The 17,225-nt window shown below is 38.5% G+C and overlaps 1 protein-coding gene across 5 annotated transcripts in view; it reads left to right on the forward strand.

Annotated features, from left to right (window-relative positions):
- Nucleotides 1–16,769, forward strand: part of LOC136866905 (gastrula zinc finger protein XlCGF46.1) — a 108,698-nt gene extending 91,929 nt beyond the window's left edge. For 3 of the 5 annotated variants that reach the window (XM_067143999.2, XM_068226893.1, XM_067144000.2), the window contains one exon: nucleotides 14,170–15,887. In XM_067143999.2, the coding sequence (XP_067000100.2) occupies nucleotides 14,170–14,869 (700 nt within the window). In that variant the 3' untranslated portion in view covers nucleotides 14,870–15,887. Of the gene's footprint in view, nucleotides 1–14,169; nucleotides 15,888–16,529 lie in introns of those variants that run through there. The other 2 variants (XR_011017951.1, XM_068226894.1) reach the window with 2 other exon arrangements.
- The last annotated feature ends 456 nt before the right edge of the window (nucleotides 16,770–17,225 follow it).

Consider the following 17,225-nt stretch of genomic DNA (forward strand, 5'->3'; position numbering starts at 1 on the left):
TGTATACTAACCAGAATGCCGGAATAGGATGGGAGGTTGGAGGAGAATGCAGATCAGACGATAAAAGGATGAAATTCACATACCCAACAGATAAATAACAGGAAAATAAATAAACAATTAACAAAATCCCCACCCCAAAAGGGGGTGGAAACCAGGATAAACCCCAGAGGAATAGGGAAGACTACATCCCACGTCCGTCTCATAGAAAGATCAGGCAATAACTGCCAACATGGCTATCCCCCAACACTCACCAAGGACATCTGCATTCGCTTAGCCATACCAAGAAGGGGACGAGATAGAGCACGTTACAGGACTATACGGACAAACAATCCATACATTTCATATGTCTCAACCTTGTAACATTTGCTTTCAATTCTGATAGTTTGGGGGGAAAAAATCTTCCATTTGTTGGCATGTACTCTTTCGTTAAAATCTATTTCTTGCTCCTTCTAAATTCACTCGTGCAAAAAATTTCTAACATGATACCTCCGCTAATGGCATATTATATTTCAAGACAACTGTGTTGTGTTTGCGTTATGGTTGTTCTGGTGGTGCTGTGGCCTTCCCACTTTTGTTTCAGAGTTTGCTCTGGAGCTCTATGTTTGCCACACTAAGAGACTTTGACCATGGTACACCATACCTGAGTTCTGGTGGAAGTCAACATCTTCCTCGTTTCTTCATCTGTATAGCAATGCAGAAAGAAACGTTGGCCACATTGTGTCCCACCTTCGGATGCTGCATATGTTTAAATTATACTCTGGTATAATCTTTGCTTTCCCCGGTGAGGGGCTTTGGGGAGGGGAGAGTTTTGAGGATATTTTAACATGAATTTCTTAATACAAGTCCCTCTCAACATGTAAAGAGAATTGTATGGATTGTTTGTCCATGTAGTCCTGTAACTTTCTCTGCACGTAATTGCTCTATCCCCTCCCCTTCTTGGTATGGCTAAGCAGATGCGGATGGCCTTGGTGAGTGTTGGGGGATAGCCATGTTGGCAGTTGTTGCCTGATCTTTCTACGAGACAGACATACGATGTAGTCTTCCCTATTTCTCTGGGGTTTATCCAGGTTTCCACCCCCTTTTGGGGTGGGGATTTTGTTAATTGTTTGTTTATTTTCCTGTTATTTATCTGTTGGGTATGTAAATTTCATCCTTTTATTGTTTGATCTGTATTCTCCTCCAACCTCCCATCCTATTTCGGCATTCCAGTTAGTATATATAATATTCTAAGATGTGTCCGTTTCTTAATTTCATTACTGGCCCTTTTTTGAAAACTCCTTTTTCTTTTGGTTTGTGGATTTAAGTATTTACCATGTTCAGTAATTTCCTGTATGTCCTTCCGTTTAGGAGGCATTCAAACTTGTACCTTTCCATTTGTAACTCTGCATCCTTAATTACGCGGTTTTTAATTCTCCTTATGTCAGATACTATTTGTATTATGTCATGTTTAATGGGAAACTTTGGGCGATTTCTTAGATTGAATTATTTCATCTTGATTCTAAATACTGAATGGGGTTCATGTATTACACCCATCTGTTGGGTAAGCTAACCATGAAAGTGGTTATCATTTATTGTAATAAAGTTCCGATATCTAATAAGAAAAATGAAACCACCTTAATTGCGGTGATTTGTCTGATGTTTTGTCCACATGTCATTAGTTTTCCAATTGTCTTGGTGACTATTGTGTGATATTGAATTCAGTCTGATTTGATTTGGTGGTGTGACACGTTGCTCCCGATTTCACGTGTGGTCTACTCTGCATATTCTGGATGGATATTTAATTACCTATTACTGATTTAATCCTAGTCTTGTTCTGGATTATCTGTGATAGCCACTGTTGTAATCTGTACCTTCTATCTACAGAAATATTGCATTAAGGAGTGTGCTCTCCTACCTGTGAACTTAGGCCTGACCATTTTAAGGCGATACCGTACTTATTGAATATCAGCTCTCTGGCTGACGTTCTGTGTCAATTCTTGGATTCTGCTGATTTGGAAGTAATAATACGAAGTATTGAATTTGGGAGTTTTCACTCCATTGGATTGCATTGACCTTTAAGTGTCAATGACTATATGATGAGTCCTTGTTTTGTTCGGCTCCATGGCTAAATGGTTAGCATGCTGGCCTTTGGCCACAGGGGTCCCGGGTTCGATTCCCGGCAGGGTCAGGAAATTTAACCCTAATTGGTTAATTTTGCTGGCACCGGGGCTGGGTGTGTGTGTCGTCTGCATCATAATTTCATCTCATCATGACGCGCAGGTCGCCAACGGGAGTCAAATCAAAAGACCTGCATCTGGCGAGCCGAACTTGTCCTTGGACACTCCCGGCACTAAAAGCCATATGCCATTTCATTCCAGTCCTTGTTTTAACATCGCATTTCTTTAATTAGTTTTGCGAATTCCGCCCTTGCTTTCCTTGTACAGTTTTCAGCTCCTGTGATACATTTAGGTTTTTCACCGTACTAAGGTAGTGGTTTCATTTCTCTCTTTATTTCCCTGTTAATTTTACTAATTACTTGTTTCTTTTCTTATCAAGTATCCTTAAAAAAACGTCGCAGATCATTCAACCTTGTAACCTTACATTCCTTTATTAAATTTGTGTTTCCTAAAACTGTGTTATCCTTTGAGACAAACTTCGGTATTAAACTTGGTAAGTTGGTACTGATATAGAGGTCACATTGCATGATGCGCTCTTAGTTCTCTCTCCACTCATTTACTGATTGAGGTAAGTTTTGTTGTTCTTACATGTTGATTTAATATTTACTGTTTTAATTCCCTTGTGGTTGGTGACACCATTGTGGAATTTGTGTTGTGGGTGTAACTGAATGGTGTGTTATTCTTAACCCAACCTGAATCTAGTACTGGGTATCTTATTATTATTTACCTAGCCATGGTGTTATCTTAATTTTAATTTTGTGCATGCTAGTGTGCTAATGTTTAGTATTTTTAATTGAGTGATCCGCATGTCACAGTGTTCTGTCGCACGCTACAGTTTACTGCTTCTGGGTGGTGACTCTGCGTGTCATTGTATTCGCACAGTATGTGTTATTTGGACTTGGTTGATCTCTATGCACTGTGATCCTTACTTCTGCTGGACTTGAGATTATCATTCGTCATTGTGCCATTATATTTAATTGATCTCCTTATGTGTTGCACGTTACTGTGATTATGTTGTATTTATTTTAACTTACCCCTATGTCGCACATTACAGCCTTTAGTGCCACCTTTATTGTACTCATCACCATCTGTGGGTGTTGTCTTATCTTGAACTGTGAAATTGGTACTTATTGTGGTTACTGATTATTATAACCAGGGTATGTATCCCTTGGGCATTGCCAACGACATTATATTTATCATCCTAGGACACATCAGTCATATGGTAGCTGTCCAGCATAACTTAGAACTACCGAGCTCGATAGCTGCAGTCGCTTAAGTGCGGCCAGTATCCAGTATTCGGGAGATAGTAGGTTCGAACCCCACTGTCGGCAGCCCTGAAGATGGTTTTCCGTGGTTTCCCATTTTCACACCAGGCTGTACCTTAATTAAGGCCACGGCCGCTTCCTTCCCACTCCTAGCGCTTTCCTATCCCATCGTCGCCATAAGACCTATCTGTGTCAGTGCGACGTAAAACAACTAGCGGGGTAACTTATAACTCATGGATATATGGTGCATAACATGTAAGGGATAATGTACTCAAAGCTTGTACAATATATATGCCAAATCATATAATGCACATCATATAACAGAAGAGGGGGGGGGGGGACATACTAGCTATGAGCAAAGATTAAAGATATATACATGCAAGACATTCCCCCCTCAGCCCCGATATTTCTTTATTGTCGCTCATCACTTATTGTGCTGTAAGCCTTCCTTTATAATTTGCCCTTGGTTATAATAGTTAAATATACAATTGTAGTGATAAAGTAGTAATTCCAATTGAAATTTGTGTGTGGTCCATTTATTGCTATGAATATCTTGATTGTCGGTAGTAGTTAGGATTAGTGATATTTATTAAAATTTGATGTGTAGTTTCATAGGTGTTTGGTTGATTTCATGTTCAAGGTTTTGTAAGTTGGTTACACTTTATCTTGTATCTGGATTATGGGAAATAGCAAATACTATATCTGTTCCGGGTATTGTTGGTAGGACACATATAAAGTCAGTTTATTATACAGAGTTGTACCTTCTGCATTTTCTACATTTACATTCATGTGTGTACCTCTAAGAAACAACACTTCAGTTATCACTTAATTGAGGAGACAACTACTTTCACGAATACAATCCCAATAGCTGTAAATCTGGTTAAAGAAAATAAAATGCTTCAGGAGCATATAAGAGCAGTTTTCTGAGGAGGGAGTCAGTGGTCTTTCACTTTTAATATTTATTTGTGTTCATCATATTCAGATATTCTTCTGTTGGCTGAGTAAATTCGCTGATCACTATGCTACCATATTTGCAGCTCAAGTCTTCTGCACAGTTTTGAGAAAACAAATTGTGTCACTATTTCAAATGCTCTCCATATAGGTACAATACTTCAGATACTTTAGCTATTAATTTCAGTTTTAATTTCTAGTAGAGCATAGTAGTTAAAAGTAATAATAATAATAATAATCATAGTCATAGTAATAAATACAATAACATAATCCATCTGTATTTATATATTTTGAGTAAGTACATTTCTGTAGTTTCAGTTAGCCTGTTATTTTATAATTAGGACCTGCCTAAGTAGAATAATATTGTGATGCAATTATTTCATTAGATATTTTAGTCATGAAATCTTTGAGTAGTATACAATATTTCAGTATTTTCTTCCTCCTGTATGTATGTATTTGCTGTTATATTTCTGTTGATATTTCAATATTGTTTCAAATTTCTGTGAAGAAGGTTAAAGCATAACCAAGGGAGGTAAGTGTAGGGACTGTGGAAGTGAGGAGTTATCAAGGAAACTTAGGGAAGTGAGAGCAAATATTAGGGAGGTAATTAGGCTTTAAACGGGTGACAGGGTGAAGGTAAGTCTCCCTGAGTCAATGTACAAGACACAGGAAGCGAGCAAGGAAAGGGAGAAGTTGTGGAAGTCATATGTTCTAATGAGGGGTGAGTGAGTTCAGGAGTGGTATAGTTGACACACTGAAGGTAGAACAGGAGAGAGAAAATGTGTTAGAGGAGAGGCATAGAGTAAGTTAGGAACTGGCTCATGAGTGGCAGAGAAAGGAGTCAAGCAAGTTGAGGGAGATCAGGATGTAATGATGTACATGAGGTGCAAGTGAGTAAAGTGTGTGGAATGAAGGGAACCAGCATAAAAAGTGTTGTCCAGGAATTAGGTTAAGGCAGGAAGGAGGAGAGTAAGGAGAAGTCAGCTGTTTTCCACATTGATACCAACAGCAGGGGCAGGGATGTGTAGGTTATGACAGTTTGATTGTTATCAGTGGGACACTGTGCAAAGGGGCTACTAATTGGGGATTTCAATGAGACTATGGGTTGGGTGTGTGGGAAATTGGTGATTCTGATGTGTGGGTAGGAGATAGGGATCAATGCTCAGACTTGAACTGCAATGTATGTATAATTTAGTGGTTATTGTTAGGTACATTCAGGGACCAAGGAGTGCTATTCTGAACAAAGGGAGGTTGAATCCCAGTAAGAATGGCAGCATAGTGAAACTGTTACAAAACATGGTGAGTCTTGATGCTTGACAGAAGTAGAAATATTGAAAAGTGGTAAGTTAGTAATGCATTATCTGGGCTTGTGCATTGCATGTAAGAAGGAGGTAGGGAAGGGGTCAATGTTCAGTGCAAAATGTGTAAAAACTGGTAACATATGAAGTGACGAAGTGCTTCGTTGTCAGTGAATTGTGAACATTGTAACAAAGGAACATCTCCATCATTTGCCTATGTCATTCAACTTATTAACAAATTTCTGGAAAAGAAATGCAGGAGGTGAAAGGGCCACATGACCAGAGTGAAATAGACGTAGGCAATTCATTATTAATGCGTCATAGTAAACTTAATGTTAACACCCACCAGTCTTCTAAAAAAATAGCAGGGTGTTATGGCTCGGTGTTTGGCCTGAGGTTGAATTTATAACACAGGAGACTTCAATCTGCGTGCTAAATGAAGGGTCCAGAAATCCATGTTATAGAGGGAGAACAGTGTTCCAGAAAGAACACTCTTGAAATACAGGGTGTTCCTGAATGTGAATGAAAATGGGCTAGAAATTGTAAAGCAGGTTGGGAGAGGTCTGGACATAAAAATTAAGGATAAGATGGTTGACATGTGCCACTGACTTCCTAAATAACCCAGCCAAGAACATGGAGTGATTGTGGTGAAATTCATTTGGCTCTTCGACAAGGAGAAGCTCATCAAACATCGCTGGTGAAGAGGAACCTCTCTTCGAATCATATATGGAGACTCCATTGTATACGTGAATGAAACCCTGGTTCTAGAGAAGAGAAAGCTTCTGGCTGCTGGCTCTCAGAAGAGGAGAGGAAACAGAATGCTTTCCTGTGGGTAAGAAGTCAGGCTTCACCAGTAGTGATTATTAATTGTATTGAGGACCTTGGAAAACTGTCGATAGGGAGCCAGAATTTATCAACATTTACTGTCAGGCCAGTTGCAGTGATCACTTACAGTAGCAACAAGCAATTCCATGGAAATAAAATATTACAAGAAATACTACTAGTTTAACATGTGCGGAGAATGAGATATATACAGGACAGGAGAGGGGGTGGTGTGCTCAAGGCACTGGAGGAAAGCATTAAAGTCCTTAAAGCTGAAGGCGAGGCCTTGGTGTTAAAATTAGAACTACAAGGAAACATCTGTCTACAAACTTGTGTCTTCTAGAGTGGCTGGAAGCCCAGTATGAAACTTACAATAATAACATGATCATAGCTGGTGATTTTAATAGTCCCTATGATGGAAACAGTCATTGTCTGATGATAAAAACATTTATGAACCTTTTCAAACTAAGGTCTCATAATAATCTGCACAAATGTAATGGGAAAACCCTTGACTCAATTCTTACCAATTATATGCAATTAGAAGTTTCCAGAGACGCATTCCCTCTCTTCCCGCAACAAATCCGTCACCCTTGATTAAAATTAAATTTATCTCTAAAAAGTGCACAAGAGAATTTTAAGCTAAAAGTGGAAACAAGGTTTCGTTTTAGGAAACCAAAAATTTTAGAAGCTGTTCACGGAATTAAGGGACGCTGAGTGGAATGAGCTGTACAGTAGCATGGAAATAAATTTGGCAGTAAATGCTTTTTTACATTGAACTGTAAATTTTGGAATCGTTCAGCATTCATACCTGAGACCAATTTTGTTCATGATTTTTGCAAATGATTTGCCTAAGCATGTAAACATTTCCAACTGTTTTGTTCATGCCAATGAGTTCAAAATATTAATGGTTAGCTCAACACAAGACAGCCTCTTACTACAAACTTTGATGATGAACAAATGAATATTTAACATCTCAAAATGTGTAATGTGGAAAAATAAAACTATTTTTCGATATAAGCTGTGTCAAAACACCCTGCAGGAAGTTGACCAAGTCAGTGACCTTGGCATTTGGCTTCACAAGGGTCATACTTTCACAGCTCATGTTAACAAGGTGTGGGAAGAGGCCTACCAGACATTGGGATTTATCATATGGAACAATAAACTGTTCAGGAAGACGAATTCCATCATAGCACTGTATAATGCATTTGTATGAGAAAAATTGGATTTTGCTAGTGTTGTATGGAATCCAATATTTAACAAATGTATTATGTTAATCTAAAGAGTACAAACATGTTTTGTAAGATTCCTGCATCACCAAACACATCGGTTGTACCCATTTATGGTGCCATTCAGAAATTTACTAACCAGTGTCAGAATGACCAGCCCCAAAATTCAGACAAAGAAATCTATGCCACGTATCTGCATAAATGATTAAACAATAAAATAGATAATACAAAATTACTCTCCATAATGATTTCTTGCATATCTCGCTTGCATTCAAGAGAACCCAGCACATTCAGGACTGAATGAACTCTGACAACTGCCCACAACCATTCACTGCTCTGTAGTTTGTGTAACAACTATAATGGAGCCATTGGCATAGACAGTAACTTGAGCTTCGGCATGTCAATATCCAAATTCATGAAATGTTTTGCAGCTACACTGTCACAACACTTAGAATTAACATCACACTGAAAGCTGTCAAAAATTACTGCAGGTACTGAATAATATAGTTATTGAGACCTAAGACTTGTGTCAGTGTATTTTAATAAGTAATTTAAAGATTTTGAAGTTTACTGTAAGGGGTTTCCTACACTGTTGGAAAGTTGAAACTAAATAAATACACAAATATATAAATATGCCAGTTTTCCTAGTTTACCAAATGTCAACTGGGAAGGATGGTAACTACCTAAGAGAGGATGAGAATGGAATCTGTGGGGTTACAGAAGAATGAAAAAGTGAGATGTGTAGAATGAATCACAGATGACGAGATACTGAATCGAATTGCTGAGGAGAGAATGATTTGTCCAAATTTTCTGAGTAGAAGGGATAGAATGATAGGACACAGGACTTGTTCAGTTGGTTTTGAGGGAAGTGTAGGTAGTAATAACAACCGGGGTTATTCAAGAAGAGATTAGGGTAAATGTAGGCTAGTACATGATAAGATGGCATAGAGAGTTTCTGCAACCATCGATGTAGTAATGATAAAAACCAGCAGCTGGAAAGGTAATGCAAATGACAGGAATCATCTCCAATAAATGGTAAATAAGTTAATATAGGAAGGACAGCTGAATCAGATATTGACAGAAACAACCAGGGGGAAAAATATACTAGACGTGATGATAAAACCAGATGAGCTCTATAGGGAAATCAAAATGATATATGGTGTGAGTGATTACAAAGGTCTGTTTGTTGTAGTTATGTGATAGAAAGGAACTTTCTCTACAAAATCATTCTCTTCTCACCATGTTGATTATCTCATCCATGAGTCGATCTGCCCATGACGCCTTCGCTGTTGTTTCGTAAGACCACATTTGTGTAGTTTCTAATCTCTTTCATTCTGTACTATTTACTGTCGATATTTCACTTCAATACATTGCAACATTCCAGACGAAAGTCTTAAAAAAACATTTTTAAATTTCTATATCACTGTTTGAATTGAGCAAATTTCTTAAGAAATCCCTTGCTTGCTTGCTTGTGCTAGACTACATCTCCTTACTTCTCATATCCTGCAACCCTAATAACAATACATCATGTCTCTGAATGTCCTCCATTACATCTTTAAATTTATGTACATCGTTCAAAAAAATTAGAACATGTTTTGTATTGTCTGGTATGTGAACGTTAATTTGGTAGATGGGGTTCCACTGGTCGTACAGCATACCTTGAGACCTCATCTACCCAGGGTGTGTCAATTAGGCATGCATTAAACTGTCAGGTGACCCCGAAAAACAATGTGAATAGCGGTGCGGCCGTGTGTCGTGAGGTACACAGATTACTGCGGTCATTTGAGCATGTTGTACGTAAACGAGCACATCCCATGAGACGACAAGGTCGTGGACGCATGACAACCCCACAGGACCATCTGTGCGTTGCGGCGTCGTTCAGCAACTGCCAGAGAACTACAACAAGACCTCAGGAGTGTAACTGGAGTCACGGTGTCTGACCAGACAGCAAGGAACAGGTTAAGAGAAGTGTCCATTCCACTCTAACGTCCTGTTCGAATGCCCCATTTAACGCAGGTCATGTTCTGTTTTCCCGCACCCACGTCAACTAGCAACTTCGCGAATAGCGATCTGTTTTCAGAGAAGAGTCCAGGTTTCTCCTGACACAGCGTGATGGACGTCAACGTGTATGGAGATGCCGTGGTGAGCAGTACATGCCAAATGTCCAGAAAGGCGATCGATTCGGACAAGATTCTGTGATGGTGTGGGGTGGCATCAATATTGATGGTCATACAGATCTTCAGCGAGCAGATACTGCTACAGCATGTGTTGGTTGCTGTGTAAGGTATTGATGCTCAATTTGTACTCATACACGACAGTAGCGCGCATCACAAGAGATGTCCTGCGAGAACTGGACATTCAAGAGGTCTCGACACCATACTGAAGCTATCCAAGTGTGATAAAAATCCAGCCTGCAAGATTGCTATCATTTTGTTTTCGCACATATTGGAACATTTCCGTTTGTGTTCTGAAAATGAACGCGAATCCATCGATGTTCTTTTGTATACATCAAGGGTGAAGAATAAAGGTTTAGTTGGTAATATACCTAGGTGTGAGGTATTGTTTTGTGGAGCATGGCATCCGTTCAAAAGCATGTTACCCTAATTTGTATGAATTGTGTGTTTTCATCCTGTACTTTCTCACAAATTCTCCATTACATTCAGCAATTTCTTCATACACAAATGTGCTTTGGTTTCCCCCTCCTTGGATTGTAATTCTCTTTCAAATTCTTCTCAAACCTTTGCCTAGCACCACCTAGTTACAATACCTGAGGAACAGCACGCACTATGCGCGTAGATTCTTCTCAGTCTTTTCTTGATTACTGCTTTTTTCATAGCTCTTCATTCTTATAACTGAAGACTAACTTTGTACAGATTTGTTTCTCGGTAACTGATCCTGATCACACACGTGATCTATAATAGCTTGGTACAGTCAATATTGTCAAATGCTTTTTATGCATCTACAAATACCATTTATCCCTCTTAAATCCCTCCTTTAAGAACAGATGTAAACTCATGTGTTCCTACATTTCTTCTAAAGCCGAACTGATATTTTCCACCTCAGCTACCGCTTGTCTTTCCATTCTTCTGTAAAAATATGTTCTGAAATTTTGCAAGCATAGGCTACTAACTAAATGGCGTGGTGGTTGTCACACATGTCGGTAACTGATTTGTAGGGAATAGGTATGACACCACTGTCTAAAGTTGGATGGCACTTTTCCTGTATCGTACGTGTTTTGCACTAAATGGAATTAGCTCACCATGATGGTCAGTAATTCTGAGGGTTTGTCAATTCTGGGTGTCTTGTTCCTGTTTAAGTCTCTCAAAGTGCTGTGAAGTTCTGATCTCAAAACTGGGTCTCCCTTTTCAACAGCATCAACAGCCTGTTGTTCCAGAACCATATTTAATCCACTCCAGTGCTACAGTTGTTAAATGTGTTCCTGTCTGGTATTTTCCCTAGAAGTAGTTTTCAATTTGAGCTTGAAACATTTGTGCACCTAGTTTTTCTTTCTCCAAAATTTCTTTTAAGTTTCCTATATGTAGCATATACCTTTCCCACAACCATAATACCATCAACACCCTGCACTTCTTGTTCAGCCATTCTGCCTTACGCATCATGCACTATTCGCGCACTTCGTATTTTAATCACGTGTATTATATTCTGCTCTCCTAGTTTCATTCTTTTGCTTTTGCCATTCGTCAGTCAGGCTCCTTGAAACATTCCTCGATTTCCTTTCCTAGAACTTGTTTTGATCGCATCTCTCTGCATTCCTTCCTTTCTTCAACAGACGGCACTACATGACCACCATCTTGTGGTCAGAGTCCGCGTTTACACCTTGAAAGGTCTTCGCATCCAATACGTGGACAGTACACTATAAGCTATTTTGATTTCAATGTTAGAATCTATGAACAGAGTGAATCAGGTATTGTAATTTGACGCTATTAGGCAAAACTCGGTCAACCAACCAAAATTGAGTCAACGTTGAACCCCTTCTCAAAAATCAGAAACATATGGCTATGCATCTGTACTACCTCAACATCCCGCATTTGTTTTCCATGTGAGTGTCTATAATTCACATAAGCAGGGGACATTTAGTAATATTTGATTGGTTTTTGCATGATGTTATTTTATTGATTATGTATTAAAGACGCTTTTAAGCCACTACTACTCATGCTACAATGATGTACTGTGCAGCTGAAATTTAATATACATTGAATCCTGTAATCACGCTGAAGAGTATCAAACACATTGACAAAGGAAACTCAAATGTTGAAGAGTTTTTTGAAGTCTAACGTTAGAATGAGCCCAAAAATTCTAGCTGAGAAAAAAAGTCATTGTGTAAATATAGCATTAGGAAAGCACTCAGCAGATGTTCATTGCTCACGTCATTGCATATGATCTTACCGAGGTAACGATTTTAGCCTTCTATGTTTTGGACTGGCTATTGGCTCACATAGTGCCTACCTTTCAACTAGTTTTCACTACTGTTTCTAACTTACTGGAGCTCGTGCCCATAACTTATTATATTTAACTTGCCTAAAACGCTCATTGTCTGTTGTGTTTCCCGTCATTCTGTGCCCGACAGCGCTGCCTTCTGCGCAGACGAGCGCAACTTTTAGCCGTGCCTGTGTCTCTGGCCAATCAGTGCTAGCGAGGATTGTTACGTAACGGACCTCTCTGACTGGCTTGTCTGTTGGAACCTATCATGGCGAGCAGGAGCATGTTTCATTGGGGCTCCAGGCTAGCAACGAGTCTAACCATGGATCATGGTATTGTTCATCCTCAAGAACTCCATTTCATTTGATATATTTCGTTTCCTTCTGGTGGATTAAGTACGACTGCGCTGGATAAATTTTGTGAGTACTGTATGTAACAACGCGTGACTCCAAACATGGAAGTTTCATTGGAATGGAAGTTACTGTTTTCGGCATCAAAGTTTTCATCATCTATAGCTCTGTGACTTCGTGAAAACCAATCTCTCCGTGGTCTTTCGGAAATCGTCTGATTCTTGAAATTAATGTAAACTAGAAAAATAAGATTTCGGCCTGTTTGTAATTCTCTTACAGAAACATGGGTTTCTAATTTTGTAATTAACAAAAGGCTTGCTCCCAAATTTCAGTTCTTGTTATTTAATGTTTAAAGTAATTTTCTCGGGAGTAACGTGGTGGTACTGCTATGAGACTAATGCCATGATTTGTGTAATGCCTGAAAGAGTTCCCACAAGCGTTTACTTTTTCTTTCGGTCCCTTATTGATTCTATTTATTTAGTGTTATTCTTCCTCTTAATTTTAATTTTATTTACTGGAAATTTGTTTTTCTAGATTCTCTTTTGTTCTTTCTTTATTCCGATTATTGTGGGATTGGTAGGATTTGTGCCTGCTTGTAAATTTGCCTGCACCGGTAACTGTAGTGTTGAGTATTAATTGTTGATGTTGAATGATTTGAGGTTATGGGAACATATCATTTTTTCCCTGGCATGAATTCTGTGTCCTCCGCTATAATTCGATTGTACTTAATTCTTTTGTAATGTTTTAAGATCGTTTCTCTTAATCTTCGATTATTTTTCCTCCTCTTTCGGAGGTTGTTTTCTTTAGCCTATTTCTGGCTCATGTTGAATTCTTATTCTTTGACGTTTGTGAAAGCTCATGGCGTGAAACATGAAGCTGGTCAAGTGTATCTAAAAACTTTGAAGTGTAATTGCTCAAAAAAATTCTGAGGTAGTTGGTTGAGATCTAGAGTCAGTAATTTAACGTTAGCGGTACTTAAAATACTGGATTATCTGTCTTAATTTAACTTAAATGACGGCCGTCTCTTGAATATTTGAGTCAACTGTTAATTAATAAAATTACTTGGAAGAAAAAATTAACTTTATTATGTTGCAGCTCATTGAGCCTTATTTAATAGTATTGTTCCTTTTCCAGTTGTTAAACGATTCTGTAATATTTTAAATTAAACCTAATGAAAGTCAGTAATTGGTCGGTCTTTCTTTCAACTAGTTAACCGGTTAATACTGTACCAGCTCTATTCTAGGTATCCACGGCAACTCCTTGTGTACTGGAGGTAAGTTTTCTTGCTTTGGTCTTTATTCGTCTGGGGAATGTGCCCAGTGTTTCGGTTTAATTTACGGTTTGTTTTACCTTGTCTTGAACTCGTACCAGCTCAAAGGACGGTACTGGCTGGTGGATTCTTGAGCTATGCTGTGCTTCATGAACAGCAACAGTTTGCTCATTCTTTAACGAGCTTCTAGGTTAACTGTTTCTTATTTAACACAAAACGGCGCATATTGTGATAATGGTTTGACAGGCCGCTAGATGCATGGTAGTGAGGAAAGTTGATTAAATAACTTTTGTTTAATATACTGAGATCTTACCAACCTCAATATGTCAATAAATTATCTTGTTTTTGTGCCTTAAACCCCTTTTGCTTAACACCCCCTCTGTTTATATTTCAGGACAGAGAATGTGGCCACATTGACCAAAGAGACAGTGTTTTTGTGCTCATCTTGCTCCAAGACATTCAATTGTGAAAGTGACCTTAAGAACCATTTGTTAACTCATTCTGCGCATTTTTGTGCAGTTTGCGCTAGAACATTTTCTAAGAAGAGGAGTCTCATGAGTCATATGTTAATTCATTCTGATGTAATAGTGCACGTTTGTCCAGTGTGCAGTAATGCATATGCTCATAAGCGCAATCTAAGAAAACACATGGTTTTGCACTCCGGGGAGAAACCTTATTTTTGTTCATTGTGTGAAAGTTCATTTGCATCAAAGTACCAGCTTCAAAGGCATATTTTCAGTCATTCGACGGAAAAGCCGTATTCCTGTACTGTATGTAGCAACACTTACAGGCAACGAAGTCATCTCCAAACCCACATTCTATCTCACTCTGGAGAACGACCACATTTTTGTGCTCTGTGCAATAATTCTTTCATGACCAAATACTGTCTCGACAGGCATATGCTGACGCATACTGGTGAAAAGCAATACAGGTGTGAAATGTGCAGCAGTACCTTCTCAACTAAGCACTCCCTCCAGCGACACATGCTGAAGCATAACGGTGTGAGGTCCCACATTTGTAAATTGTGCGGCAGTACGTTCAATAGGAAGCAACATCTCGAAAGACACATGCTCTGTCATCGTGATCAAATGTGATGTATCCGATAGTTCACTAGCCAGTGATGCCACACATCTTAATTCATTTGGTATGAAGACTTACCAATAGAATGGTTGCCACTATCACCAGACATTACACTTCACTGTTGTGATCATTTCAAAAATGCTTTTGCCCTGCGAACTGAACTCTGCACCCACATGTTCTCAAGGATTTGTGTCCTGTAGGTAATGGTTACAATTTACTCTCGATATCGGCTGTGTTGTCTCATAAGGATATGTTAACACGCTCTTCCGAAGAAACGTAAAACTGAAGAGCATGGAAGAAGTATCTTAAATGGAAGACTCTCATTGCCCATCTTTAAACGACCCTTCTGTTAACGTTGGAGAAAGCCGTACCATTGCGATACGTGCAAAAATTACTTTTACCCAGTGGAGTTATGTCCGAATCAACGTTTTAACCTTCCATATGTTTACAAAAAGACTGCTTCTCAGTGTCCGGTAGACTCCTATTATTGTATGTCCACCTCTTTTGTTTCTGCTGAGGTAAATGATGAGCATGTGAACGTCCTTGATTCCCGAAATTTTCTCTTATTGGGAACTGGTTTCTCTATGGAATCTGTTTAAAAATGTACTAAATATTTTCCCTCATCTGAAATATTAATTTATGCTAAATCCTCTAGTCTTAACACTTAAGCGCAGAGCTCGCAACACTCCGGCTCAATCACATGCTTTAAACGCATCCTAGCCTAACAAACTGTAGAAGGGCAGTAAGAGAATTTGAATTAAGTGTATTTAATATTTGAAAAATCCTATTATTTTAATTGTTTACTGTTTGATGCAAGAACGTTCTATGTGATTTCGCACTATGATACTGAGCTTGATTCTTCCTAATAGGAAAAATCTGGTAGTTACTTGCACCTATTAATTTTATGTAATTTTAATAACAGTGTCTGCCTGGAAATACATTTGTGTACATGCACCAAAGAATGGAATATATTATAATCCTCACAAAATTTTCTGTTATGTTGGTTAGCGGTTTTGAGGGATTCAGTTTTCACACAGGGACTGCACTATATACACTCCACTACAGGTAATATTTAAATTCTTCAGAGTGATGCATTTACAACTGTTGGGGTGATACAGATGCAGGGAGCAGGCTACAGGGGTACTTTGAAGCCCGAACACACAAGGCCTGGCTTGAAAGCGGGATTCATTTCTGGAAAATATCTATCCGTAAATCTTGCGGGAGAATCTGGAAGATGTACCTGTACGATTCATGAAATTAATTTCATTTTCCTTCCACTTTGACGATTATGTTGTACGCCTGTTGGCCATGATCGTTAAGGCGTGGCAGTCAAAATGGACAATGTCCAGTTGGGTGAGGTGACTAATACTAAAGAAATATTGAATTTCTCAAATTATGATAACTATATTTACAATAGCATAGTGTCCACATTCTGGAAAGTCAGGGAAAACATTATGGAGAGGGAAATAGACAAAAACCTGGAAAGTCGGGGAAATCTTCCCCAATAAAGGATTTGAGGGAATATTTTTAGGCTGTAGTCTGTTGTAACCCAGGCTATTATAGCATTTCTTTTTCAGGTAATGATTAACAAGAAGTGCATAACAATTCACAATTTCTGTTGTGCCCTAGTGTCATTTCTTTTAATCATTCTTATTTTATGCTTTTTTGTTTCAGTTCTAGGATGCTGTCTTGAAACTCTTGATAATGGCTAACATGCAGTGTACATTTAATGAACTTTGGCTAGAGTGCAAAGTGTTTCCCAAACTCAGTGGTTGGTTGGACATATTGGTAAATGATGCAACTTGAGCATAGTGTAAAGTGTGTTGTAAATCATTACAACTTAGTAATATGGGCAAACAAGCAGTCATTTCAAATACTAAAGGACCTACTAATATAAAATACATGAAAGCTAATTCTTCCCAGCCAACAATGTCTTTCTTTGAAAAAAATATCTCTGCTCCATCTCCATATGAAGATACGCAGCCAATAGTAAGCACCATATCCACAGCTCCAAAGGAATTAGCAGTTGCAGGAAATAGTCAAAGGATTTTGAATAAAGATGATGTTATATCACCTGAATCAATGTGGGGTCTCCAGGTTGTTACTGGAAAGATGTTTTTCAACTCTTGTGGTAAAACCTCTGCAGCATTCAAAACAATGTTTCCGGACAGCAAAATTACTGAAAACTTTACTATTGGCAAGACTAAGGTTTCCTAGGATATAAATAATGGATTAGCTCCATATTTTAAGGAAAGTTTGCAAAATTACTTAAAACAGTGCTCTGACTACGTTATTTATTTTGATGAATCATTAGAAATATTTGTCCTAAGAGGACAAGTGGACTTGCGTGTAAGATTTAGGAAAGTTAAT

The sequence above is a fragment of the Anabrus simplex genome, chromosome 3, assembly GCF_040414725.1.
Source record: "Anabrus simplex isolate iqAnaSimp1 chromosome 3, ASM4041472v1, whole genome shotgun sequence".
In the NCBI taxonomy this organism is placed as follows: Eukaryota; Metazoa; Arthropoda; class Insecta; order Orthoptera; family Tettigoniidae; genus Anabrus; species Anabrus simplex.